This window comes from Ornithodoros turicata, chromosome 5 (genome assembly GCF_037126465.1).
Source record: "Ornithodoros turicata isolate Travis chromosome 5, ASM3712646v1, whole genome shotgun sequence".
Taxonomy (NCBI): Eukaryota; Metazoa; Arthropoda; class Arachnida; order Ixodida; family Argasidae; genus Ornithodoros; species Ornithodoros turicata.
The window spans coordinates 66,218,039-66,245,674 of record NC_088205.1 but is presented as its reverse complement, the minus strand read 5'-3'; the positions used below and the strand labels follow the sequence as shown (position 1 = coordinate 66,245,674).

The window sequence follows — 27,636 nt, the reverse complement described above, 5'->3', positions numbered from 1 at the left end:
GAACAGAGTACGGCGAAGCACGTAACAAATGAAAGACGAACAATCCGTGGTAGGCTTCTTTCCGACAAGTCCGGCAAAACCCAGAATACCGAGTCCAAGCATAACGCGATCAGAATCAGAGAAAGAGACAGTAGGATATTTGGCATATATGGCTGTTGACACAACGCCGTCACGAGTTCTTTGTTAGTTGACAAAAGGCGCTCTTGCCGACCAGTTGGCAAGAGCGCCGTCCTTCTCGAAAAATAAGTTTCGTCAACTTCGGAAGCGGGTGCATTAGCCTGGCTGACGGTCATCTTACGCACGCAAACAGTCGTCAGGGTCGCAGTGGGCGAGATACGGACGTGACGCAAGACGGCTTCCTTCCCAGAACGAGCAACGCAGACAAGCGGCACGTGCTGAAACTACAACGAAAAAAAAAGAAAGGACCATAATAAAAAAGTGCGCGCGAAATATCATCCCGCCTTCGGGACTGGGCAAGAACCAGGCGACTCTTACGTCATCGAGACCACTTTAAGATCAACAACACCATCCTACCATGCAGGGCGGTCCTCTGACGCACAGAAAACGAGCCTTAACTGTACCAGGGAGGTTTCCGTTCGTTTTCACTTGGCGATCCCCCCCACCACGAGTTCGTCTACACACTGAATGGGGTCAGTGGCAGAGACAGGTATTCTCCGCGGAGATACGTGATCTCCATTCACCCGCTCCCCCTCTCCGGGCACCTCCTCTCCCGCTCCTGTCCCATATAAGCGCGTCGGTCACCCGACTGAGGCAGATCAGCACGACCTCTCCAACGAGAGTCCTCCTGATATCTTCCCGCTCGGCAAACATGTTGCGATTCTCTCTACTCGTGTGTGCTGCGCTTTCGGCCGCAGTAGCTCACCGGCATGCAGTGCCCACGTCCGCCGGCGTCCTGGCCGGAAAGCGGTTAAAAGTCCCTGGTCTTGGTTACGTGAAGCAGTATCTCGGTGTCTCCTACGCTCAAGCGCCCGTCGGACACCTGCGGTTCGCGCCGCCAGTTCCTCTGGAGCAGGAGGCTGCAGATCAATTTCAAGACGCCACCAAGTTCGGATCCTCCTGCTACCAACCGGCTCACCTGAAGAACTTCATCAGTGACCTTCTCGACACAGATGCTGCCGGCGAGATGAGTGAAGACTGTCTCAACCTCAACGTCTACGTCCCGGAAACGAAGGAGGAACAGCTGCCGGTCGTCGTTTGGATTCCGGGAGAAGGGTTTAACTACGCGGAGGCGAGTCAGTTTGACGGCAGCTTCCTCGCGCTCCAGGGGAACGTCATCGTGGTCACAGTCAACTACAGAGTGTCCGCTTTCGGCTTTCTCAGCACTTTAACCCCACATGCTCCAGGAAACGTTGGCCTTCTGGATCAGCGCATGGCTCTCCGTTGGGTTAAGCAGAACATCGCTCGCTTCGGAGGAAACCCACAAAAGGTGACTGTTATGGGACGTTTCTCCGGATCAATGAGCATCAGCATTCACCTCACAACGCCGCTCAAAGAGAAGCTGTTTGAAAGAGCCGTTATGCAGAGTGGAGTTGCAGTTGGCAAGTACGTTTTTGACACTGAACCTCTGAATGCGACTAACAGCCTGGCGAGGGAACTCAACTGCGAGCGTCAGTCCATCTCTGATATGATCAGCTGCTTGCAAGAAGTCTCGGCAGCTGATCTCCTCAAAGCTACGTACAGTGTACCAAAGTTCTTCAGGCCCGTTTTCGACGGTGATCTTGTTGTGGAAGAGCCCCTGGATGTCGTGAAGAAGGGGAAACACCACGGTGTGGATGTCATCATCGGCACTAACCAAGATGAGGGCTCCATCTGCATGCTTACCCTCTTCTACCTCAAGTCTCATTTCTACAACAGATTCATCACGAACACTCTTTCAAGTGAAGACTTTGACGAGATGATCAGTTGGAATGTGGAGGACTTCACCAAGAAAGAAGACAGCGTTGTAGCCAAGGTTACGAGCCACGAGTACAGGTACACGCATCCCGCAGAAGGTCTACGTGCCAAGTACCTTCAGTTCTGCAGCGACATTTACATTTCTGCACCGATGGAACGCATGGCCCGCCTTCTCGCGAGCAACAAGAAAGGAAGCGTGTACGTCTACAAGTTCACGCACCGTCCTTCATTCTCGAAGCAGCCCAAGTTCATCCAGGCAGCCCACGGTGATGACGTTCTCTTCTCGCTTGGCCTCGTCCTTAAACTCCAGGATGCACCAAAGGAAGAAGTGATCCTCACCAAGAAAATGGTCGCCTCCATAGCCAACTTTGCTCTTGATAGGTCAGTACCTTTATCATCATAATCTCGCGTGGAGTGTTATCGTTCCCTGTCAGATAGCTGACTCGATCAATGTTCGGGAAGGCTACCTTTATTCTAACATGAGCGTAACCCGATGCAACTTCCCAGCCATCCACGTGTGTGTCACGACTAACGTCTCATTCTTTTCTTTCGTTTAAACAGCGATCCCAGCGTGGTCGACGCCAACGACTTTGACCTCGACTGGCCTGAGTTCTCCGACAGCGACCGCTTGGTCATGTACTTCAGCACGACCAGCCCTCGCGCACGAAATACCAATATGGACCGTGCAGTCTCTTTCTGGTACGACGTCGTCCCCCTGGTTGAGGCCCACAAGTTCACGACAGCAGTCTACCAAACTGTCCTCACCGGTCGTCCAGTGGCACTCACGTCATCCATGTCTCTCGTGGACGTGGACCAGCACCGTAGACCACTTCACAACAGTGTTTCACAGCAAGATGCGGCTGAAGCGTCAAGAATGACGGCAGCGTACGCTATCGCCGCTATGGGCATCTGCAACGTCATCCTGATGATTGTTGCGGCGGTCAGCGTGACGAAGTTGAGGAGGACACTGAGCACCTACCAGCCTGTACGAGAGTCTTCATGAAGTGTCCTTCGGGAAGTCAATGTAAATATTTCATCATCATGGGCGCGCATTGCAGTCACCTGGTTGCGCCAAGAACTCATCCCTGCCTAAGGCAGAGGTTATTTATGAACTGACGCTGCATTACAAGACAATCTCGTGTTGTTGTTCATCGAGGTTTGGGCATTGTAAATAGGGCATTATTTTATTTGTTTTATTATTATTATTTTTACGACCCTGCCACATACGTGTGAGTGCCAAACACTTCATTAATATAAATTGTTTGCGGGCACTGTGAATATGTATATTAAGTCAGAGGGCGTGTTTTGTAAATAAGCTTTCTAGTCACTGAAAGTGCAGAATGTTAGCCTGTCCGCTGCCCTCGTTGCTGTAAGGAGATCTGTCTGTGCCTTCTTTTACTTGTGTATATATATTCCAACTGAATCATCGTCAATAAATCACCTCTCGGATGCATAGATCTTGTCCTCCTGCTTCAGTTCTCTGTTTCATGAATGGGACTCTCATGGGAGCCATTGTCTCGCTCAATTTCACGACGAATCCCAAATTCGTTTCTACTTTTTGCAGTATACCACGCATGGGTGTCTGCTGAGATAAAAAAAAAACAGACATCGCTACGGGCCGTGCGACAAAATTGTTTTCAGAATTTCGTTTTCATGAGACATGACCCGCAATAGAAACCCTGGCTTTTTACCAGTTAATCCTATATGTAGTACATTATATTCGTCATTGCACTGATCCAGATCATGATCACACATAATCGACACGGTAACCTAGCAAGGAAGTTCCCTATTTACTGTCGTAATAAGCGAAGAGTATTACGTGGACGGAGCGCGCCCTTTTATGTAAATATTACACCAGACATCACATTTATATCTCGAGGGGCATAGGAACCACTGTCTCAGGTGAATGTGTATAGAACTAGTGACTGACGCAATTAGGTCCCGCTGGCTCCCTTTAAAGCAGCTCAGTTTGGAATGGCGCGCCTGGTCTACGCAATTTCATGTTTGAACGTTGGAAAGCACGGCAGCGTGAAAATATAGAAGTCTTGCTCTCGACGTAGGAGGAATCATAGCGTTCGTGGTGGTGATGAACGCAATTTCTGCTCTTATTTATTTTATGTCATTTTATTTTATTTTTCTCGCGAAAGATTTCGCCTCGGAAAGATTCAATGAACCCTCGCCAGCGGTGTTTTGCAAGCCAGAGTTAGGGAGACAAGAAACGAGATTGCCTGATCTGTAAATTTTTGGTGACTCCTAAGCTTCCATATTACAGCCTATACAAAGAAAAGCTCATAAACTAGAACACTATAACTAATATGGGGAGAGATCTCTAATATCAGGAGAACAAGCTATATCTCTTCTAAATATTATCCCTGTGTTTCTTTATTTCCATTTCATCTGAGTATTAATGCACCATATCTCTTCTCCTAAACGACAAAACATTGTACCAAGCTCGACCCCGTCCACAAGCGTAAAGTAGATACGCAAACCGAAACTGGTCTCACGCCTAATTCATATACAGTCGCCTACCGGTTCTTTTCCTGCAATACATACTAGTTGTGAGTCACGCTTGTGTTAGTGTGCTTCCTTCTGTCCCTGTCTTCCGCGCCCCAACATCTGCAGTATGCTGTCTCACCAACTAGCCCAACTTTCTGCGCTTGTTCATATACAGTAAACAAGCATATATCCACAGTGACCGTTGCCGGTAACAACCGTTTGCAGTACCGTTACGGTTACCGCTCGCAAACGTACGTAAACCGTTATGTGTTATGGGCTCCGCACAATCTAGCAAAAATAGTAAACCACTTCGCTTTCCTAAACTCTCGTAGGCTTCTTCCATTTCAGTTTTTGTCTTCAAACCCGAACGGACGTGAAACAACACCTCCTTTTTTTTCTTCTTTCTTTGTTTTTTTTTTTTTTTTTTGAGCCAGCTCAATCAAGTATGAGACATGTGAATAGTGCACGTAACCGAGACACATGCGAATAATGGCGCAATTTGAATGAACGTAATAATATTATGACGTTAACTGTGCTTTGTCACCTCTGCAGAGGCAGGTTTGTCATTGAACATTCAAAAGGCAGAAATCACTCAGGAAGGAATGACATGTGTCTCACCGTTTTTCTCGGGAAAAGATTAACCTCTTGAGGCCGTTTCTATTGATTTACTAATGTTACAAATCGATTGACTCGCCAAATCTACGACTAGCGACTCCAACTCATCGCATCCCACCGTGAACCAAGGGCAATATTCGCCTTGAATAAACTCAGCGTTCCAAATGAATGACAGTGGCCAGCTCTGACCAACTCGACCAACTCCACACGCTCGCGCCCTCTGGCGTAACGAGCACGCATTCCAATCACCAAGACATCAAGTTGTAACCAGGATGAGCTGTTGCAACTTTTAAGCACGGAAAGAATCGATATCTCAAGTGACAGCATCGTCTTGTTTCTTGGTAGCTGAAATTCGGAAACTGAGCTCAGTCCGCACAACGGCAGGTGTACCTTGCTCGATGTTTGTCTTTGGTAAATTACGACTGTTCTTGCAGAAGACCGGAACGCATTGCTAGTTATCAACTGACACGTAGGATAAGTGGATAACGCCCAGCGAGGGAACGAACCCAAGCTGCGCGTCGTACGGAACATGTGATTGCACGGGAGCGGACCTTGCACCCGCCGACTGTCACTTATTGAAGGCCCTTATTCCTGGGATCCCTTATGCACTTGAACATTCCATGACATTGTTGTTGTTGATGACGATGATGATGACGATGATTGAAAGCTATTAAGGCTTTATAATATTGCCTAATACGGCTAGCCGCCTGACTTAGTCAAACGACGCTGTACTAGTCTGCAACTGAACTATGGTATGTCGGTTCCGGGACATTTGATCGAACGTCGTTTGGTCGAAAGCCGTTTGATCGAACGTGGGACATTTGGTCGAAAACCATTTGATCGAACGCCGTTTGATGGAAACGGCAGCGGTCGTTTGATCGATTTTTTTAATTGGTTCACTTGGAGTGTCGAAAATGACAAAAAAAAAAAAGACAAGGAAGAAAAGAAGCTGCAGTTCTAAATGCAGTTATCCTAAGGAACATTTAACTTTGTGTAATCTGCTTCCCCGTAAACACATTCCTCATGCTAACCCACTTTTTCGTGTCCAAAAAGCAGTACAAGGGCCAGGGTTGTTCACCGAATAGGTTTTTCCGCTCTGACACATAGTGATTAAACATGCTGTACTTGTTAATCCCCCAACCCTTAGTCAAATAATAATTGATGTCAAGTATTAAACATTTTGGCATATGAATTAAAAAATAAGTAAATGACATTTTTGATGATGATTTATTCCCGTCGAATGTGAACAAATTTTAACAGTGTATTATTGTTTGTAATCAACTGACCACTGTATAGGAGAAAGAGCAGTTTCAGTTTATTTACTTTTCGCCTATGTGCAAGTGAACCTGAATTTAGTTCTTGCAACAGACATGTAACCGAAGAAGTCATTCGAAACCTAGACAAGATAAGCAGGGCAGCAGATCTTTGAACTTTCTCTATTTCTTCGGATAGCGTGCATGTGTAGTGATTCCAGACTGCAGATGCATACTCTAAGGTCGAACTAAGGTTTTACATGCTGTTAATTTAATATCTCTCGTTGTACCATGGCGAAATTTCGTTCTTAGCACCCACAGACTTCGAGTGGCTTTGCACATATGACTATCCCGTTTCAGACCGTTCCCTTTAAATATGTCGCCAGCAATAAGAAGGGTGCCCAGAACAAGGATAGACTATCGGCTGCTCTCAACCTGGGGCAGCTTTCTTCAATATGTGTCCTACTGATTCGTAAATGACAAACGTCTTCAACTAACCAGTGGTCTCCTCTCTTCGGCTGCAAAAAGCAAAAAAGAAAAAAAAAGAAGAAATAAAAAAAGCAGAGGACACTGATTGCCTGCTCCGTATGCTAGAGTCAAAAGTTACAGAAAAAGTGGTGGGGACAACACAGTGCATGCAACTTTGAATTCCCTTCGAACAAACGTCTTTCGAACAAACGGCGTCGATCAAACGGCTTTCGATCAAACGGCTTTCGACCAAGCGGCGTTCGATCAAACGGCGTTCGATCAAATGGGCGGACACCTGGTATGTCACATTCATCTCTTTTGACTTCTGTAGCACCTACGTGACCTAAAGTATGCTTACGAATATGAATGGTTTCCAGTTCTGAACGACTTCTTGCCACTTGACGGCTGCTGCAAACAAACGACGTTTCCTTTGTCCGCGAGCAGAGGTCGCTGCACCCCGAGTAACAATATCAAGAACAGAACGACACACAAGAACAAACTTGTTTTTACAAAAGCTGCGCATCTTCCTGAAGCCCATCTATCGTCAGGTACTATATCCACATTTGTCAAGAAGAAAAAGGGGGGCATAGAAACCCCCTTCGCCTCACAATACCCCCCGGTTCGCCCTTCCAGGTTCCGTTGACCCTGCGATCTGAGTTTTCTTTAACCCTTACCGTTACAACAACGCTCAAGTAATTGATGGGCTTTTCAAAGTGGGCCAGGCAGCCACCATGTGCGAAGATGGTTCTTTTTTATTTGTGAGGTCTTTGACTCTTTCGGTTCGATTCGACGCGTTCCGCGAGTAGTTATGGGTGTGAATGACCGTGGCCTTGAAGAAAAGCACCTTGAACCCCAGCGGTGACATCGTAATATGTACGGCGTGAACCGTTATGCGGGGCAAACCGAGTTGGGTGCGGCTGGGGTGAATTGGTAGGAGTTTTTTGTAATTTCTTGATCGCCTCGTCGTAACGTGGTGCATCGCGTTTGGTTGAAGGAAAAATTGCAACGTGATGACCTTAAACACTATCTTTCGCTGCCGATACATTGGAGATCATGTCTTTGGCTGGGTGATAGATGTGATGTGATGTGATGTGATAGAAAAAAAAATGGGGGCTGGGTGATAGAAATGCACGCTGTTGCGATGTTTTCCGTTTTACAGCACGCACCATGCATTCATCACGCGGACCATCGTAATGAAAACGCTGGCGAGTGCACAGAAACTGTGAACATCGTCGTTAGTGTCCGCAATAATTAGTGAGTTGATTATGAGTACTTGTTATATCTTTCAGGGAAGCAGCATCCTACACACTCCTATCGATCAGAGAAGGTGTCGCTTCGGTCTCACTACCGCTGTCTGTCGGACATTTCATTGAACGCCGCGTCATCAAAAATTGACATTTCATCGACAACTGACGCGAGACGGCGTCGCAGGGCGGCATTTCATCGAATGGCGGTGGCGGCCGTTTCATTGAACCGTTTCTGATTTCGTTAGGAGCTTCTAATCCGTTACAAATGACTCCAGTTGCCCCACGAAAACTTCGACCAAACCGGTAGATTAGATCGTAAAACAAACTCGTAAACACACTCGGAAAACAAAAACAAATGTGGAAGGGATAATTGAAGCGGGTTACTTGCTGATGGTCAATGCTATTATTTATCGTCATCCACATAAAACAGATTTGGTGACTACATCTTTATAATTGCTGAGATTATTGCAACTAATATCAACACTTGCTGGCCTGACGTTATGCAAAGCTTGCTGTGTTATCTCAAGATGGCATAGCAGAGCTGTAAAGTGTTTAAGTGCTTACATACTGGCATTATATACCGCTGGCTATATATGACTTATATACGGGATTATTAATGCTCTACAAGAGAAAGGGCCTCCATAGTCATTGCTATTTTCGCTGTGTTTCTGACTAAAAAATCAACTAATGCATATGCGGCACTCAGAAATATGTATTTATACGGTTACACCGTAGAAGCTGAATTTCCGGGCGACATCAATTGCCTTTTTCAATTATTTCTTTTTTTTTTCTGCAAACTTCTTAAACGGCACCCAAGAATGTTGCGTTATTTCGATTGGATTGCCTTCCACTTTCGTTACTGTAATATACCGCGAGAGTCGAGAGATGCGGACATTATTTAGATTTCGTTTGTTGTCCCTGTGCTACTTTCATTATTCACTTGGCTTACTGCCCTCATCTTCGTTCTCTATCGTAAAGTTGATACAAATTTGAAACTCGATCATTTTCTTCCGCACCCAAACCTTTTTCTTCTTTTTATTTTTTTTACTTTCAGCATGCAAAAGAGGCGTTCTTATAAATAAACACTCCTTCCTTATTCCGCAGTCTGAACTGAATTGTAATAGCAGCGTTACAGTGAACAAGAAGAGGGCAGTGGAACGGTCCAGCTCTCCGCGTGACTATCGACAGCGCTGCAATCGACGACTACGGAGACGCCATAGAGTTAGCAAGGAGGAAGCGCAGAATAAAAATGTAATTATTGTTGCAATTATAATTAATTATTCTCAACAGAACAGAAGAGGACAAAAATCTGAATTCGTAAAATTCTTGAGACGCAGGCGCCATGCCTTGCAAAGCATGCCAGCACACTGTACTTGGCGATAGCGGCGCCGCCACTATATTTTCGCTGCTTGCCCTGACAGCAGTTTCAAGGCGCAGACTCCTCCGTTCGTTTCACTGCACTCTTCTAGTTCATTTCCAGTAGCGTTGAACACGGCAAACAGACCTTTATTTTGAGACGATGAATCGGGAACGAAGAGAACGACGTTCAATACGCCGTTCGAACGTGTTACCCCGTTCCGTATGGTACGCCACAAAAGCGATATCATAAAAGCCATATCACAAGACATTTACACTCGAAAGGTGCAAAAAAATAATGATAATAATTGCCGTGAAAGCACACTACCACGCTGATGTGATGCGGGAAAAACGCAGGCCCGCATGGAATTGCGTTCCGCAGGATATATCCAGTGTCCAGACCACAAAGACGAGAGAATACGCCTCCAAACAACACTCCAAAAGATGGACAGCAAACCTTTCTCCTTCTGCAAAATGATGGGGACCTAGCAGAAGAAGGAACACAGCATCCAAGCCCTTAAAGCACTATGTGCTTTCCTAAGCGACAGCGGCATAGCAAGCCGCTACTAACACTAGCATCACGTGAACCACGTCTCCTTTCACCCATATGAAATGGAGCTGCAGGCGTCCGAACGGGCAGCCACCCGGTTCCAACACAAACTCAGATACTAACCTAACCAACCAACCACGTTCCCAAATTATTACGTTGCAGAAAGTAAACAATACAAGAATCGTATTCTCCGTACCCCGCACTTCACCGTTCATATGAAGCTTCTTGTGTAATTCCTCCATTATGACCATGCTGAATTATGCGTCTGTTTGTGTTAATGCAACACACGCAATGCGCAAGATGAAATGTATTCGGTAGCCTTCCATGCTTCCGTGCATACCAGTTGAATGGAATTTTGTCCAAGGCTCCCAGGCTTCCATATCTCACGACCATGGGTGGAAATGCAAAACGGTGTCAGGGTGAAGACGGGTGGGAAGCCAATCGAGTTATGCCACAAGCAATGAAAACCGGCAAAGAAAAAAAGAAGGGCGCTCACACACATCAGCACCACATAAATTATGTGAACCTCTCACGGACCCGGCAACCCACATTCGTGCATGGTAACAAGCAACAGGGCCACACCGGGGACAACCTACCGATTTCAGTGGTGGGCACAGAAGGTCAAAATTGTGCTTGAGACACCGTACACGGTTGGTGCACGGTGTGTTTTGCCGGGGTTCCGGAAAAAATGGTCCAGCGGTTTCATGCGCCCAAAAATACAGGAGCGTCGTTGTGAACAGCCGACGAAGCGGATCATAACCGACCAAGTGCTATACCATTCACCCTCCCGATTTGTTGAAATTGGGGAGACATAGGCTTTTAAATTAACATTGGTGATAATGAACAAAGAGGGCTGCACGCCATTCAATGAGGAACATGAAAGCGATTATAGTAGTGAGATTAGTATAACGTACGCTGTTGCCTTTGCGTACGTAAGGGATACCGTTGGTGGTTCCGCGCACGCGCACAACATAAAGGGATCTTTGCGCATTGGCCAGAACCACCACGCAATCCCTTACGTAAGCAGAGGCGATAGCGTACGATATAATAAAACGTCTGTTCCTTCTGTTCCTCTCTCTCTTCTATTTTTTTTTATTCTTTTTCATTTTATTGGGAAGCGTACAGGCAATGCGACAAGATAAGGAGGCGGTTCGCCAAGGTCCTGTATCTTCTGCGTAGTATTTCTAGAAGTTTTGGAAAAATGATACCTGCGTTCTTATACAAAAGGAAGTATTACAGAGTAGTGAGCAGAATGGCACGTTACCTTCTGTATTCGTACTAATGAAATAGAACGCATTACACGCTTTAAACTGAGTTCACTAACCCGAGGCTCCGACTTCACGCTCGTTGTACGTAGGGGTCGTCGGATGTAGTTCCCAACCCAACCTGGACGCTAGTATTTTCCCATTGTTGGCCAGACACAGGTTTTACAGTTGTTCTCTCATACTTTCTATGTCGATGAACCGTATCCTCAGCAGAAGCAGAGTTGTAAGGGCGAATGGTAACACTCGGTGGTCTATGATGTATTTCGTCAGCAACCCGCAGCCACGTCCATGTATTTTTGGGCGCGCCTGCTGGACCATTTTTTCCTGGACAGCATTTTCCGCGACCTTTTTTTTTTTTTTTTTTTTCTGGACCAAATTCTCCGGGACAATTTTCCCCACACTCCAGAGCTTTGCATACATTGATTTATAATGTGTATTCAGACCTACCGCAAAACAACTGAGAAACAGATGTTTGGGTACATACTTTTACAGCGTGTATAGGAAAAAAATGGCCCCGGGTAACGGTTAATGGTTAACAGTTAATCTTGGATAAAAACCACCAGATATACAAGGGTGAAGAGAAGCCTCCACAGTGACACCTCGTCTCCTTTAGCGCGTATTCCCATCAAAGAAGGAAGCAGACATTTACGTAACGCGTAAGTAATTGCGTTACTTGTAATCAATTACTTTTTGAGTAATTTTTCGAGTAATCAATTACCGAGTAATCAATTACTCTTGAAGTATAACCTGACTCAAAATAACAATGCTCTGTGACAAATTTCCTGTGTTTTTGTTGGGCCATTCTACTGTAGTAGGCGGGAAAAAAAGCATTGCTTACTTCTCACGCCCGAGTCTTTCGCGCCATTTCAGCTGTCCCAATCACATTGGAGTTGGGCTTTTTCTCTTTTTGCAGCACACAGGGGCGGATATTTGTGCATGAATTAAAAGTAACGGCCCGAGTAATGCGTTACTGTTATACTTGTTACTCAATTACATTTTGAGTCGAGTAATTTGTAACGGCAATCAATTACTTTTGCCAGAAGAGTAACGGTAACGGTAATCAATTACTTTAGCCAGAAGAGTAACGGTAACGGTAATCAATTACTTTTTTGGAGTAACGGGCACAAGTCTGGAAGGAAGTAAAATCGAAACAAAAGTTACGGTATTTCGCGAAAAATGTGCGTCTCGGAAACGGACTAAAATGGTGGAGAACGCACAGGGACAATGACCTTCCTGATTCGAGTTGTTCGTCCAAATAAATCAGATGCTAGCCTTAGTTAGGAATCTCCAGACCGGGGATTTCGCAACCGGGAATATCGAGGTCCACCCGTTCTCCACCATGTTCAGTCCCAACCAACATGCTCTTTACACATTCTCGCACTTCTCGAAAACGTTTCGCTAAGACATATAGCAGGTCGCCGTTTTCACTGTGATGGTTATTTTTATTACGAAGCTCGCTATAACGTAGATACCTCTACAACGAGCTTCGTTCTCCCTCCTCTCTTCTTTCCCGTATATTCTGACACACGCAATCTAGCGGCAGCATGCGAGAGCACGGGACCATTTTCTCCTGCCATGCCAGATGGGACCATTTTTTTCCTGCACCCGCAAGCAATACATAGGAAAGGACATGTATGGTTAGTTTTTTGTGTTTTTTTGTGTGTGTTTTTGATTTTTCTTTTAGTCTGCCTCGTAATATTGGGACTGAGCTATTCCAGAATAGCAAACTCGGAAGCATTTCCATACAAGATTATTAAACAGTCAATATAAATTGACGAATATAAACTAACTCAAGCAATAGGCGCATCCATCCTATTGCTCCCTCTCGAGTAGTATTTCAGAAAAATACGTGTCACGAAGTTGGAATTCAAGCGGATTCGAGCAACGGAAGGTTTCCGTAAATGCCGTCAACCGTTTAAATCCTAGCAGCTATGTTGGGGTTACTAGGTTAGAACGTATAGCGTTGAAGATAAAGGCTTCAGGTACGAGTTAGGCGCGTTGACATTACGACAAAGACCGCCATATTAGTGAATAGAGACAAGAGTGACCGTAAGGAGATGCGAGCAGAGAAGTGGGCTAAGCGGAATACATAATCCGAGTTCGGAGGATGGCTACTCGCATGAAAGAGTGAATGTGGTTTTATGCACACACAGCTACACTTACGGTTAAATCGAACAAAGACCCTTTTTGGGCTACGACCTCTGAACGTTGAACCTTTTACCTTATGGCAGATGAAAAAGGATTCAGAACATTGCTTTCTGTTCGTGCGAAGTATTACCTGAGCCATTTTCCTCTTTTTCGCCCACTGTACTCCGAACATTGTACTCCGACAAAATGGCGTAGATGCAGGCTAGCTGGTGGATGAATGGCTGGTGGATGGATTCGTGTCGTCTCTCTGTGGGCCGAGGCACAGGCATTTACATTACTGTACTCCGATTTCCGAAGGGAATATGCGGTGAAAACTTCTCTCCTTTTATAACAGGACTTTTTCAAACTGACTAATATTTAAAGTTATACCGCATCGCTAGTTCAGGTTCAGGTTCGCCTAGTCTTTTTCTTTCTTTTTTTAATAGGGCAGGTAGGGTTCGGGAAAAAATGCCCCCGGGAGAAATGGCCCCGAAAGAAATGGTCCCGGACGGCAAGCGCGGAAAAAATGGCCACGCATCCGGAGTTTCTCTTACTTGCGAGATAAGCAGTGGAAAGAGGGCGCAGCATGTTGGTTATTTTATTATTAGGTTAATTGGGTTATTTTGATATCCAGGTTAGCCTCAGTTCGCCGTTAGCAGTTTCCCGCGCGCGACTGGGATGGGACCATTTTTTCCTCAATACCTTTTACGACAGCCTCAGACCTCAGTATTCCCGTGTCACAATCTTCCTCCCAATTGCGCTCACAGTTTTTCCAGAACATTTAAATTGAAAATTACGGGCAAAACTGTGTCGAAGTCGCCACCAACTGTGCATTGCTCGTCAAGTACGGCGGCAAAACTACATTGCACGCGCATAACACTGGGTCAAAAACGAAAGTAGTCGGCTACGTAGTCGTCATGAGCAGCAAGTCAGTCGGGAACATAGATCACTGTTGCCTGGCAAGCTGGGGATTATTTCCCACCAGACGTCGCACGACGCAAGATATTTCCGCTTCCTTTCACACGTGTAACGTGTTGTGCTGTGTTTACAAGCAACAAGATGTTAAACTACGACGCCAACATAACCTGTCTGTCTGTTGCCTTACGGTACACCTTTAACATGGCTTCTGCGTGGAGGGCGTCGGCGTGTGTAGGGAAAAATGGCGGATGTACGCCGAAATAAATGTTTTAAAATAAAATATTAAAAAATCCACGCTTAAAATTCCCCCCTTCAAAATCCATTTTCTGAAATAAACCGCTTAAAAATAAACGCCCTCAAAATAAATGCTGTTAAAGTAAATCATGGTTAGGCTTAGAAAGGTAATGTTCCGTATGATGGTTTATGGGCGACACGATGTTCTTTTCGGCGGAACATGGTATTATGATGTTTCTTACTCATGTTTGTACTGTTATCAAGTACATTTCTTCAAATAACAACCTTGGATCTCTAAATATCCAGTTTAAAAGTGATGAGGACGATGCGCGTATGAATACAGGACACAAACTCATGACCCTTGAACCAGCTGCGAGCTGAGCTGTGAATGAGGATAACAGGCGTGGGGGGGGGGGGGGGGGGGGGAGATGGCTATGGCGGTTTTGTGGACGGATTGCGCGGCGACGGTCATTCGCACTGAGTGTTATTATGCCAGAGAGACAGAGAGAGATAAAGCCGGCCAGGATACACGACCAATAAACTTCGCCAGCCGCCCAATCGGAAAACATCCCCATCCCCCACTAAGTTGGGAACACTGGCCACGGGTCACACACAGAGAGCCGGTGTAGAGAAATCCCGGTTTACAGTTCTAGCCCTGGCTAGCCCCAAGCGCGATGAGCGCACTATTTTCCACGGCGGACGTAGAGCCGTCGGCTGTCCACCAATCAGGGACGGTGGATTTTAAAAGATTTATTTCGAAGTGTTTATTCTTCAAAGTTTATTTTTCGGAGTTTATTTCGACAGCGTGGATTTTCTCATGATTTATATTGAAGGGTTTATTTTGAAAGTTTGACATTTTAGATATTTATTTTTGAACGTTTTATTTTTACATGATTTATTTCGGCGTCATCCCAAAATGGCCCCGCGCTCTCCGATGCTGCTTTTCGATTGCGTATGTCGGAATATGTGTGGAAAGAATAGAGGGATGAGTGCGAAGCTCGTTTTAGAGGTATCTAAGTTACGTCCCAGCGTCCTAGTATTTGAGGACCACGTTTTTAGCGAAATGCATGGCTGAACGATTACTTTTGTTTCGGTTTCATTTCCTTCTTCGATGAGAATAAGCACGCGCTAAAGACGACGAGGTGTCATTCTGGAAGCTTCTCTTCATCCTCGTAATGTCTGGCGACTTATATCCAATATGAACCCGTTTGCGTACATTGGTTTACAATGTATATTGACACCTACTGCGCAACAACTGGTAACGCACCTTCGCGGGTACATACTTTATCATTATAGATCAAAATAGAAGATTACACTCATCGTGTAAATGCAGACTTTCCTGTAATTTCAAAATTCGAGACGGATAACCTTGAGAGTTTTAGGAAACCGTGAGTGTACTAAGTTTCCTTTTCCGATTCCGGTGTCTGTAACGCGACGACAGAAAAAGAAGAAAAAAAAAACAGTTTTGGGGTAACCACGGTTCCTTGCGCGCTACGACTTCGTATCATGAACCGCAGCGCCATCCGGTAGTAGCAAAAAGTACTATACGGATACACAGACCACGCGACACAGACTCCGTCGTTTTCAAAAGTACTTTCGCGCAGCACAGGAAGTAGAAGGTGTAAGTCATCGTCGACCGTGAATCTCTTGCTGTTTATGCCGCTCATTTCCGAAACTGCTCTCGTCGTTGACAGCCGCCATTCCACTGGAAGAAGGAGTCGGGAAAAGGGACCCGTTTCAGCAACAGTGAATCGTCCGTCCGTAAGATATCCAAGGCACTTCTCAACCCGATGCGCTGTGATGGACTGGTTGTGATAGGGAGTCGGAGTCTGGAAGCGTCCTAAAACACCCCTTTTTCGGAAACGTAATTCGCTAAACTATGGACATCTGCTAGAAAATGAAGCTCACAAATAAAGGGACCCTAAGAAGGAACCAAAGAATTTTCCGGGTTTCCTTTTTTTTTTTTTCATACGTGTCGACATATGTAGCCCAGACGGGCCATCCGCGCGCATGGGACCATTCTTTCCTCCCATATTCTCTCCGGGACAGTTTTTTTTTTTTCAGGACCATTTTTTTTCCGGAACCCGACGGCGGCAGAGGCACTAATGCTTATTTGCGAATAAAATGCGGGTATCTGCGCGGATTTCAAAACGTTACATTTCTATACGCAAACCAGAACGTCGTGCGGATATCCGCGCGGATTTCAAAACGTTGCATTTCTATCCGCAAACCAGGACGTCGCGCGGATATCCGTGCGGATCCGCGGATCTAACCACAACCTGCGCACTCTTCTAGCTATGGCTACGCCTTGATCCCCCTGATCATTTTCTTCGGAGAATAGAAGCGTCCCTAATTACGCCACAATAACACGAAACAGCTTTAAGAATTCTAGATTACGTATTCGAAAATTAGATTCCACTTAATGCGTGGCGAATTCTGACTTTGTAGATTATAGATGAGTTCCGAAAGGCATCTCATACGCCGCGGGCGGCGCTACAAACAGACTTCTCAATTTCTCCTTAACGGTTTTTGCGCGATAACGACGTAGTTCCTCGAGATGTGCTGTTCCAGGTAACCACGAACAGTACAGAGTTCATTTCTGATTGAAATGAGCGAGCAAGAGTAAAAAAAAAAAAGAAGAAAATACGCCGTCATCAGTGAGACGACCTTCCTGACGTCATCCTTGATTGCTTTCACTGTAAAGGGTCAATACTCTCCTTTCCCGGCTGGCAGCTGTTCAAGCGCCGGCTTTTGCAAACTTTCTCCTCGAGACCGATTGCCAGATACGCATGGCAACGGCTCGCTCGCATTTGCACGTTTCACATTCCATTTGCCAGGAAGCAGAAAATCGCGTTCACCAACTTCAAACTCCCGTGGCACTCTACATCGTCCCGGTCCAAAGAACAACTGGAAAGCCATAGCCAGCCCTGCCTGTTACGAAGGCCAATCCCGGACTTCTGTACCGCTTTCAACATATACCATCAATAGAGTCACTAGACAGAGCCCTTATTTAGTGACGCTAACCATAAATACGCACTAACCATACTTGGGGTTGTTGACACACCCTCAGGGAATGCAAGGTGATAAAATAGCATAAACGCAGGCAAGTTGGTGGAGGAACTTCATACCGCCAAACAATCTGAGGTCGTCCGTCTCTTTTTTGTGCCCCACTCAGTTTCTTTTTTACTTTTTTTGCAGTATGGAATACTACACGGTTATCGACAGATCCTCGAACATGTCAACCTGTGAAGACGCGTTTTCTACTTTCCAGACACATATATTTTTTTATAACAAAAAGTATGAAATTCTTCATTGATCCCTAAAATTCGGCAATGCGTATAATGTCCGATGGCATAGCTTCTAACTTCTAACGTTGTAGCGGATGAGGCAATTAAACACAGACAACACAAGCCTCACAATACCTATAGTTGCATACTTCGATCTATCTTTTAACGCGGCGTCACGAACCAGTATAAACAGAGAAGAATCCATTTCTTATTACAGGAGGGGTTTGTGGTTTCTTCTCGTCGACGGTTATGTGGGATGTGTTGTTTATGTCAAAGCTAACGGGTTCACGTATAGACGCAATCGGGGTGCATATTAGTGAAGTTTAGAGCATCGTACGCTATCGCCTTAGCGTACGATGCACTAAAGCTCTCTATTGTGTTCTGCCAGCGGATGTGAAATACCGTACAAGATGCAATGTAATCGCAGAATGAGAGCAATCAGCGACTAAAGTGTGTGGACAGTAATCAGTGTTTGGACAGGCGTAAATCACTTCATGAAGAAGCAGGGTCTCCACCTCAGTCCAGTGGAATTCTACTGATAATTATCTTTTTCTTCCTTTATCGCAGAACATTCCATCGGAGAACATATAAGATCAATGAAAGCAGGGTCACGTGCGGGGCTCTTTCAGGCCAACAATACCTCCCTTCCGCAGTACGGAGTGCATCGTCCTCTGGTCACTTCATCGTGGAGGACGTTGTCCTCGGACACTTGTCACTCAATTTTGCGTAATCTGAGCAGCACCGAAGTAAAGAGATCCTGGTACAAAGAAGAAAAAAATATGCTGGGAGCCCCACAACGGAACAAAGCACTGTGTACTGCAAAGGTCACACGCCTTACAAAAACGATGACCACCCTAACACCGAGTCACAATCCGGGACAAGGCGAGAATAAGAGGGTCCGGCCGGTTATTGACACTCCCTAAAAGCGTCCGAGCGCGAACCATATGTAGCCGTATGCGTCCATAAACACTTTGAGGCGAACACGGGAGAGGGAATGACAAGACGCCGACCTTGGAGTTCATAATCGGAGGTATATAAAAAAAACCGGTGAAGACTAAAAAAAGAAAAAGCAGCGATACAGTCGCCGTCCAGCGCGAGGGTTTTTTGAACTCCTGTCTGGGGCCTTGCACCTCTGAGGGGTAGCCAACACCCCCAACAACACCGCTGAAGAGGGGGAGGGCGATAAGAAGTGAGGTGAAGAAACCGAACCAGGGTCAAAGTGCCCCAAGGAATGCCAGGGCCTCTCGGAGTAGAGGCGTGCAGACGACAGCCTTATCGCGATTTTGTTTTGCTCCCTCCCAGGTGGACTGGCCGATGATCCCCGGTCAGGTACAGGTACGGTATCGCAGGGTCAGACTTGTCAAGAAGTTGGGATGCGAGTAAAGATGACTGTAGCGAGGGTGAAAAAAATGATAAACGTGGTACAAGGTTCTGGTGCTTCATATCTGGTTCCGCAGAAAATGAAGCACGCTTAAAAAAGAGACCCAAAGACATCGTAGCGAAAAAAATTTTTTTTTCCTCCTCATCTTAGAGGTACGAACCAGACCATATTACATGTTCGGTCACATTGCCCTGGCTCGTTAACGTGTAGGTGCTAGAGTATCGCATGCAGCAGTGACAGCAATTAGTGGTGATCCGCTATTTCCATGTACGGCATAGTCGATTTACAACAACAAATGAGCGCACTTACAATAACAGTGACTTCAACGGGTGATGGTGATGCGATAAAGAAAAAAATGGAGATGTGAGTTACGACGAAGTCGAACTGGCTACCCCAGTACGCTTACACACAGAAAGTACAAACAGATGAGAAAGTTAAAATGATGGAGTTCAACATGTAGTTGAAAAGTCGTGAGTGTAAAATGTCGGAATCGCTGGGGGCACACACAGCACACATTCAGCGAGTCATAGAATGTCCATAAGCACGGTTGTATATGTAGAAAATCTTCAAGTGCCACATCGCCTTGTCGGACACACGGAGGACCTAACAGGGAAGACGTCTAAGCCGTATTCCAGTCACCATATGAATCTACCATAACCAAATAGACTTCTCAGCGATCGCTGGGCTAGCTTAGAAAGGGCAACGCCACTACAACTCTTCTTTGCGACTATGGCCCTGTTATGAACATTAGCACCTGACTGAGCAGCAGCAAGTTTCCTCGCTTCTCATTAAACCCTTTCATCCAGGTGAAGGCCTCCTGTAATGCCTGCATAAGTGGCTCCGTTCAAAGCCACCGTCAGGTTGACCTTCTGGAGTGGAATCACTTATGTGATCCATACGGCCGATAACGGTCACACATTTCCTCCAAGCGTTCGCTTTTCAGTCCACTTGGTCTTGTGGTGCCCTTGAGGGATACCGTTTGTTTCATATCGTGCGCCTCTCGTGTTGCGTATGATTTATGCAACCCCTATTCGATTTGGAAACTGCAAGCGTCCTGAGAGGCATTTTGATTTGCCCTGATCCTCACAAGAGAGTGTAGTGGCCTCGCGTAGCCTTTTTGATACGCAGTATATATAGGCCAAGATGATTCTTCTGTGGCGGGCCAGGGCCTTAATTTCTATGGCAATACGTCACATCGCTCCGTGATGACACAGGGCTCTTACCAGACAGCAGATGTGTAAACCACGCTGTGGTTCCTCTAGCTTTGGGACAAACGGTCCTCTGCACGCCGATGGTGCCTCCAGGTTTCATACGTCGGTAAGCGCTGTCGACACGTCGACCTTTGCTATCGATACGATATAGGCTGCGTACGTGCCTCTAGGCTCGTATGTGAAAAAAAGGAAAAAGAAACACACAGAATCCCTTTTTCCTTTTTTTGTTTAGCCAGCCTCGTTATATAGAGAAGCGGTTATAGTTTCGCGAGTTTTCGCGAGGCAAAAAAGCCCGTTTTGGCTTTTGACTTTGGCCCGTTTTGGCTAGCGCAAGGACGTTTTAGATTGGAGAGCCTAGAGAACGCCATTCTAGACTGCTAAGGTTCCGGCTTCCGTATCACGGAGGTTGGGCGGGCCGGCTGCCCATTTAAATCGGCACTGCATACAGTTTCCACTGTCGACCACGCTGTACTATGCCCAACAGTCCTATATATGATCTGCAGGCATTTTACATTACATTTTCAGCAGTGCCTCTCCTAAATCTGAACCATAGCTCGGGACTCATGTCGTTTGTGTGTGTCGTCCAAGTTCTCTTGAGACTCAAGGAAATGGTGTATCCACCGTCTCGCTTGCCTCGCTCACCAGAACTTTTCTGCATGCTTGCTGTAGGAGACGCCTCTACGTGGAAGGCAGGGAAGTCCAGGGTAGGCAGATGCTGAACAACACGCCAGTTTCTCACCGTGACCTGATTGGTGACATTCTTCTTCAACTATATTACTATATTTTCCGGTGAATACCACGCGTTATACACTACAAAAAGTGCCCCGAAGAAAGAGTACGCGTTTTACATTCTTTCCCCGGAAGAGCCGCCCCTAAGAACGCGTCGTTCTAGCTCTGGCATCGCGCCTTGGTCCATCCGCTTGGCATACAGGTGCGAATCGTTCGTTCACGGGAAAGACAGGCGAAAGAATGAATGACAGACGGCGAGCCAGGTACATGAAGAGCGGATGCAGGCAGCGAAGTGGGTCCAAGACGCATGGGACGACATCGAGGTGTCGGTGATCCTAACCTCATTTGAGGAAGCTAGCGTTGTTAGGGAGGAATGTGAGAGACACAAGCGGCGAGGAGCCCGAGGTCTGCTATACGATACGATAGCGACTCGGAGTGTGATGGCTTCCAGTGAACATTTCGTTCGTGATAGATGTAATGAAAAGCACAGCACTCTTGGACTTTATAGTTATATATGGACACTAATGCTGATGTAGAGTTGAGCTTCTGTATACTATTAGCGTCACCCTCGTGGTGCACGTTAACCGCCGATGTATCAGACTTACTGGAAGCACTGCCTCTGTCTCGTCGCAAGCTTGTTCAGTTGTTAGCGACTGAGGTACTTTGCAGGTTATACTTCTGGTGGGCTTATTATGCTCTGAAGCCTCGGTCTCTACGACACGCTGAACCAGAAGCGTGAGCGGAACTTGGGTTCCGCAACGTACCACCAGTGACCAGCGCACAGGCACCTCAACAACGCAATGCGAACATGACGAGTTATCCTACGCATTCGTAAGGTATACGCCAAACTCGAACTATTATTTCTCTTACGAATGCCCTGCCACTATAAGGCATGCTCTCAAGCACCCTGTGAGGCATGAGGCCTAACTTTCTCACGGCTCTTGAATAATGCAGCTTCGTGTGTCCTCGATTCGCAAAGCGACGCCAGCAACAACGAACGGCGTTCCCTGTGACATCCTGTGCTGTAACGTTACCGTGACCGGAGGACGCGTTCACACATTCCTTGTTTATCACTTGTGGCAACGAAGCGCAAGAAGATGTAGAGCACGTTGGCTGATGGACTTGAAACATCTTGGAGCAACGCAAAAAAAAAGAAAAAGAAAGGAAGAGAAAAGAAACACGGCCGTGGCACGTGTCCGTCCTTGCTTGTTTCGCATTGCTTAGACATGTTTGCGGCAATGTTAGCGCCGCGAAGCAACTGTGGCTATTCGCTGCGAGATCGACCTATAGGGGGCGACACTGTCACCATTCTAGTGTGGATAACGCGTGGGCCGCTGTTCGGAATTGATGGTTCTTTTTCGTAATTCTTGTGTATATTCACCGGAAGACCACTTGTGCCACGATGGTACAATACTATTCGGTTCCCCCTACGGCACTGAACGCGGAATAAACGTGTAAAAGCAGACGACACGTCCACACTGCGATACTTCTCTGTTCTCCGCAACGCGCCGACACCGTTCGATCTCGGAGCGAATGAGCGCCTACTGAGGTGCATCACGTGAAGAAAGAAAGCGCTTCTATTGACTCCAAGCGCTTCTCCTTTTCCGATGCGGCCTGTACTTGATCATCATTGAAGATCGCATTTTGATCGAAATGCCTATTTTTCGTTGCACTCCTGTCCTGCATACGTCAGCCAAAAAAAAAAAAAAAAGAACAACAGATTTCCCATTTTTAACATTGTATTTATTTTACATTCGCGAAGCTCTTCTGGTATACATGAGCATACACCAGGCCTGAAGGAGTCGAACACATTTGTAAAAGATGAGGAACATAGTTCAACGACAATGTTCAGTTATAGATGTCCGACAGTATCTACGTATGAGATGAGCCTTAGCTCGCTAACTGCAAGTTGTTTCCCTCCTCGCCGGGTTGTCAAAGCCGAAATTTCTCGCTCACTCATTGATGTCTACGAGATGTCTACCTTGGTCACATCGGGGGGGGGGGGGGGGGGGGGTTCAACTTGCCAGTCCAAAGCAAGGGTCCAAGTTGTGGGTCAAAGCATCTAGGAGGGGCGGGGCGCGGACAATTGCTCTCAAATGGAACGCTGAAGCCGGACAATCGCTCACCCTTTTATAAAATACCCTAAACTCAACCTGAGATTATCATTTCCTCGTGAAGACTTCCTTGCAGTTTCTGCTCTTGCACTGCCATCGTATCCGGTCATTGTTAGCGAGTCAACGTTTGTCTGAATCTCAGATGCTTTCAATTGCTTTCGCCTTTTATAGGCCCGATTTTCGGAACTAATTGTGTGTTAGCTGATTAGCGCACACTAATGGACTAATACACTAATGTAACGGTGCACTAATGCAGCACACACTAATGTAATGGACTAATTGCTGAAGAAACAAAATTAGTTTTGAACTTTAATTAGGTCTCACTTCCCCTAGAGCGACAATTAACATAACAGCTGAATGACAGGGTTGTTGAGCATTTCTCCTCCTTCGGCATTTGGGGGGGGGGGGGGGAGGCAAATGTTCGGGATCCAGGAGGGGACGACCACAACTGACAGCTTACAACATCTGCCAAGTAGCGCGAAAAGACAATAGAGGTTGGCACCACTGAGAAGACAACTGACATTTTGATTTGAAGTACTGAGCCGGAAAATACCGATAGGTATTATATCGTTCGCAATGCCATTTGCAACGCTTCGTGAAAAGGGCAATAAGTCCGGATGTGCCGTTCGTAGTAGACTTTGTAGACTGTCGAGCTACAGGCGCCGCGGGCCTGGCTCTGATGCAGAACCGCATCACTCGGTCCTTGTGGACACCAGGCTTTTTTTTCTCGCAACACTAGATTAGAACTCTGTAAGGTGTCCAGACACTGCACATGGGGGCGGAGCCATTCCCTGCTGACGTCAATGAGAGATAGCAACGCACCTCTTGTTAGCGATCCCATTTCGCCTAATGGAAGGCACCTCCCTCGCCCTCTCAATCATGAAAAATCGCATTAGGCAAAATGGGACGTAACCCGGCAAAAGAACACTTTCTTTCCCTTCTTCGTGTATCGCTTATTTTTATCAGTATCAGGGTGCACACGGACGAGGAATTCAGTTGTGTGAAAAGGCGCACCTACACGGCGAGCCGAGTGCGTGAAAGACGGGCCAGAACAGGAGACGCCGAGAGTATATCGACACGGATACACAGTCCGTGAACAAACGTGCATGTGTGAATAGCATCATATGAACCTTAATGGGCCCGTTCCTCGCCCGTGAAAAACACGGACGAGAAAAACATGACTGTGAAACCAGCCTTATCTTTACAACGCATCCGACTATCCGGGAGCCGTTTGGCGTGGTAACATCTCATTACGGCCGAAGTCTCATTACGGCCAAAAATCCTTTAATCCCCAAGTGTCTCATTACGGCCGAAGGCGTCTCATTACGGCCAAAGGTAGTCTCATTTCGGCCGAAGATGTTGCATCACGTCCAAAAAGAAGCATCCACCATATTAGCAGTCGGTGTGCTGTATGCTTCCCAAAGTGTCTCCGTGTAAACAACAAAGTGCATACGACGAATCTGTTTATTTCTGACCCGAAATCCCCAGAGGGTCCAAAGACTGGAGTCGTATGAACGTTAAAATTCAGCAGCCGACTACGATCAAAATTATTCTAATTTATATTCGAAGTACTGAGCATTCTCGCTGACCTGCTTCTTTTCGCAGCCTCTCGTCTTTCTACAACAAACAAATAAATAAATAAAGCGGAAAATGAGAACTCGTAAATGTTTGCTGTCGAAGAATAGGTATTTTTCCGAGACCTCGACCCCGTCAAAATACACAGACGTTTCGAGGCCTCTTACTCTCTTGTGGCAATGTGAGTGTAGCCTATTGCTTTCGACCTTCGCAAACTGATGATTGATACCTTTGCTCTGTTGCCTCCATTATGTCCTCAGTGCGCCTTTAAAAGGAATAGGAATGAAGCAGAATCAGATAAGCACGGTCACTGTCGTCAAAACACCTTCTTTTTATCTTCAAATATCTTCTTTTTCTCGGTGTGTGTGTATGTTTTATGCTAGAGGATAACCCTGCATAGACAACATGCGCATGACGCGATTGTCCACGTGCTCCTGAATTTCCACTATAGAGTGTATTCACCTACGTCGCATTGTGACGTCACATGCTCGTAAGCTCCTCCACCTGGTGGTCACTTTTCGTGGTGGAGGCTGCATTGAAAAATTACAAACTGCGCGATTTTTTTCAATGCGGCAACCATAGTTTCCGCAAAAGAAAACGTGAGAAAAAACAAACAAACGTGGAGGTATCCCATAACATGCATGACGACAACTCCATAGTCCTTAAAGCTGCACGTTATGGTAAAGAGGTCGAAGTAATAAGCAATACCAGTAAAAATAATTGAAGAAAGGTACGTGTGACATGGACTCTGATCCGTTGTAGGAATTCCTTGTCTCTTCTTTTCCCCCAATGACACCACTTACTTATTCATTCATTTATTTACATACCCTCGGGCCCATTGGTACTACGAAGAGGGCACTGATTGCACAAATACAAGTTAATGACAAAAAAGAGCAGTATGAACAAACACAACATATGTATACAGGTTACAAAGTAGTCACATAGAGTTACACCGATAACGTAACATTAATTATTGTTGCATGACATTGGACAGTGTGGCTAAAGTAGAGTTAGTAAAGTGTAAAGTTAGTAGTGTAGTTAAAGTAGACCACTACTGACAAGACAGAGGAGTTTGCCTCCATGCACAGAGACATACGTCGCACAAACCGTTAAGACAAAACAAATCCGCAACATACCTAATAAATCCGCCTATCAGTAAACATAATCGATTATGCGGCTACGTCGAGATCAACGCCATTGCACACAACGCGAGAAAGCATGAAAGCGATACATCTCGTATCTGTTCCGACCCAAATGGAAGCATCCGAGACCTTCACCCGGATTCCGAGCAGTGAAGGAGAAGGCAGCTGTAGTCAAATTCGCCACGTCCTCCCCCATACACATCCAGAATCGGCGACAGCGTTTCCTAACTGGGCCGAGGTCGAAAGTTTGTCGCCGCAACCGACGCCATTCGCATCTCTTCCGGCTCACGTTCGCAGACGACGACATCGCCAAAGCAGACGACGGCGACAGACGGTAGCAGAAGGCAGAAACGAGCAAGAGAGAGAGAGCCAATCAGAATGATGCTTTCGGTGTTCGGCGTCATGCGGTTGGCTGGTATTTCGACACTTTCGTCGCCGGCACGTTGGCAGTCGGAAAGCGCGAAAAGTGAAAGTAGCAGGCAAGACGGCGAGCGAAGTATGCGTTAGCTGTGCAGTTTTTTCTGGGGGGAAGTTGGGGGTAGAACACGTGGATTGTTAACGGGCGTGAAATTGTTTCAAAATATCCCCAGCGACGCAGTTGTGTTTCTGTATTGATCATGTTTACTGAATGATGAGTCGTAAAAAAAAAAATCGATACTGCGAGCTGATCATGCCCGAATCTTCCTTACATATCCGCACAAAAAAAAAAGAAAAAGTGATAAGAAATTGGAGGACACCAGCATAAATGTTCAAGATTAAAGTTACTATTATGTAATAACGAGACGTAATTTTGGAAGCGAAATAGAATGTCATAAAGAGAGAAACGCCGGATAACGAAACCTTGTTACAGCAAGTAAAAAAAAAATATGTTGTCCATTACAATTTGTTTCCCAATACTGTTACTCATTATATATACAGGGTTCGCCAAGATAAACTTCGGGGTTTGTAACGAAGATAAAACAAATTAGAACAGTGTCGGAAAGCCAAAGCAGATGTTAGAAGACGTATTATGCCCCAAAATTTTATGTCGATAATGCCGCTTGGTCTGTTGCTCTGCGGATAAATCGTGAAAATTAAAAAATCGCCGCTGCCTAAACGGCTATACCTGTGTTTCAGCTTCTTTCCGCCAGATGGCGAAACGGTGGAACGCAGCGTTGCAGAGTACGATTCTGCATTCAGTTCCACTTGTTCAGATTTCGATGTCGTCTGCAATGCCGCATTCGACCGTTTCGCCATCTGACGGAAAGGAGCTGAAACACAGGTATAGCCGACTAGGCAGCGGCGGTTTTCTAGTTTTCATGATTTATCCGCAGGTGAACGGACCAAATGGCAGTATCGACACAAAATTTTGGGGCATAATACGCCCTCTAACATCTACTTTAGCTTCACGACACTGTTCTTATTTGTTTTATCTTCGTTACAAACCCCGAAGTTTATCTTGGCGAACCCTGTATATTAGCAATTTTTCAGCCCCCCCCCCTCAACAAAAGTGATCCGTATGCTGCTTTGAGGTCGGGTAGCGACTAGCTAATGAACGCAATCCTTGCAACTGCTGATCGAACATGCGTTGTCAAACAAACGAGCCCAACGCGCTATAGATGGCACGTATCTATCGAGCAGGAAAAAGTACGGACGATAATCATCACTTGCAGGCTGACGGGATCAAACGAAAGACGTCAACACGTCATCAGTCAAGTGTACATACAAATTCCGATAGCTTAGCTTTCACGCGTCTCTAAGGTCAATGACAGGTC

At 46.1% G+C, this 27,636-nt stretch overlaps 1 protein-coding gene across 1 annotated transcript; it reads left to right on the top strand.

Moving 5' to 3' along the window:
• The first annotated feature begins 663 nt into the window (after positions 1 to 663).
• Positions 664 to 3,369, top strand: LOC135394614 (carboxylesterase 5A-like). Its single transcript, XM_064625443.1, has 2 exons — positions 664 to 2,295; positions 2,476 to 3,369. The coding sequence occupies exons 1-2, from the start codon at positions 830 to 832 to the stop codon at positions 2,915 to 2,917; spliced, it is 1,908 nt and encodes a 635-aa protein (XP_064481513.1). The 5' UTR covers positions 664 to 829; the 3' UTR covers positions 2,918 to 3,369.
• The last annotated feature ends 24,267 nt before the right edge of the window (positions 3,370 to 27,636 follow it).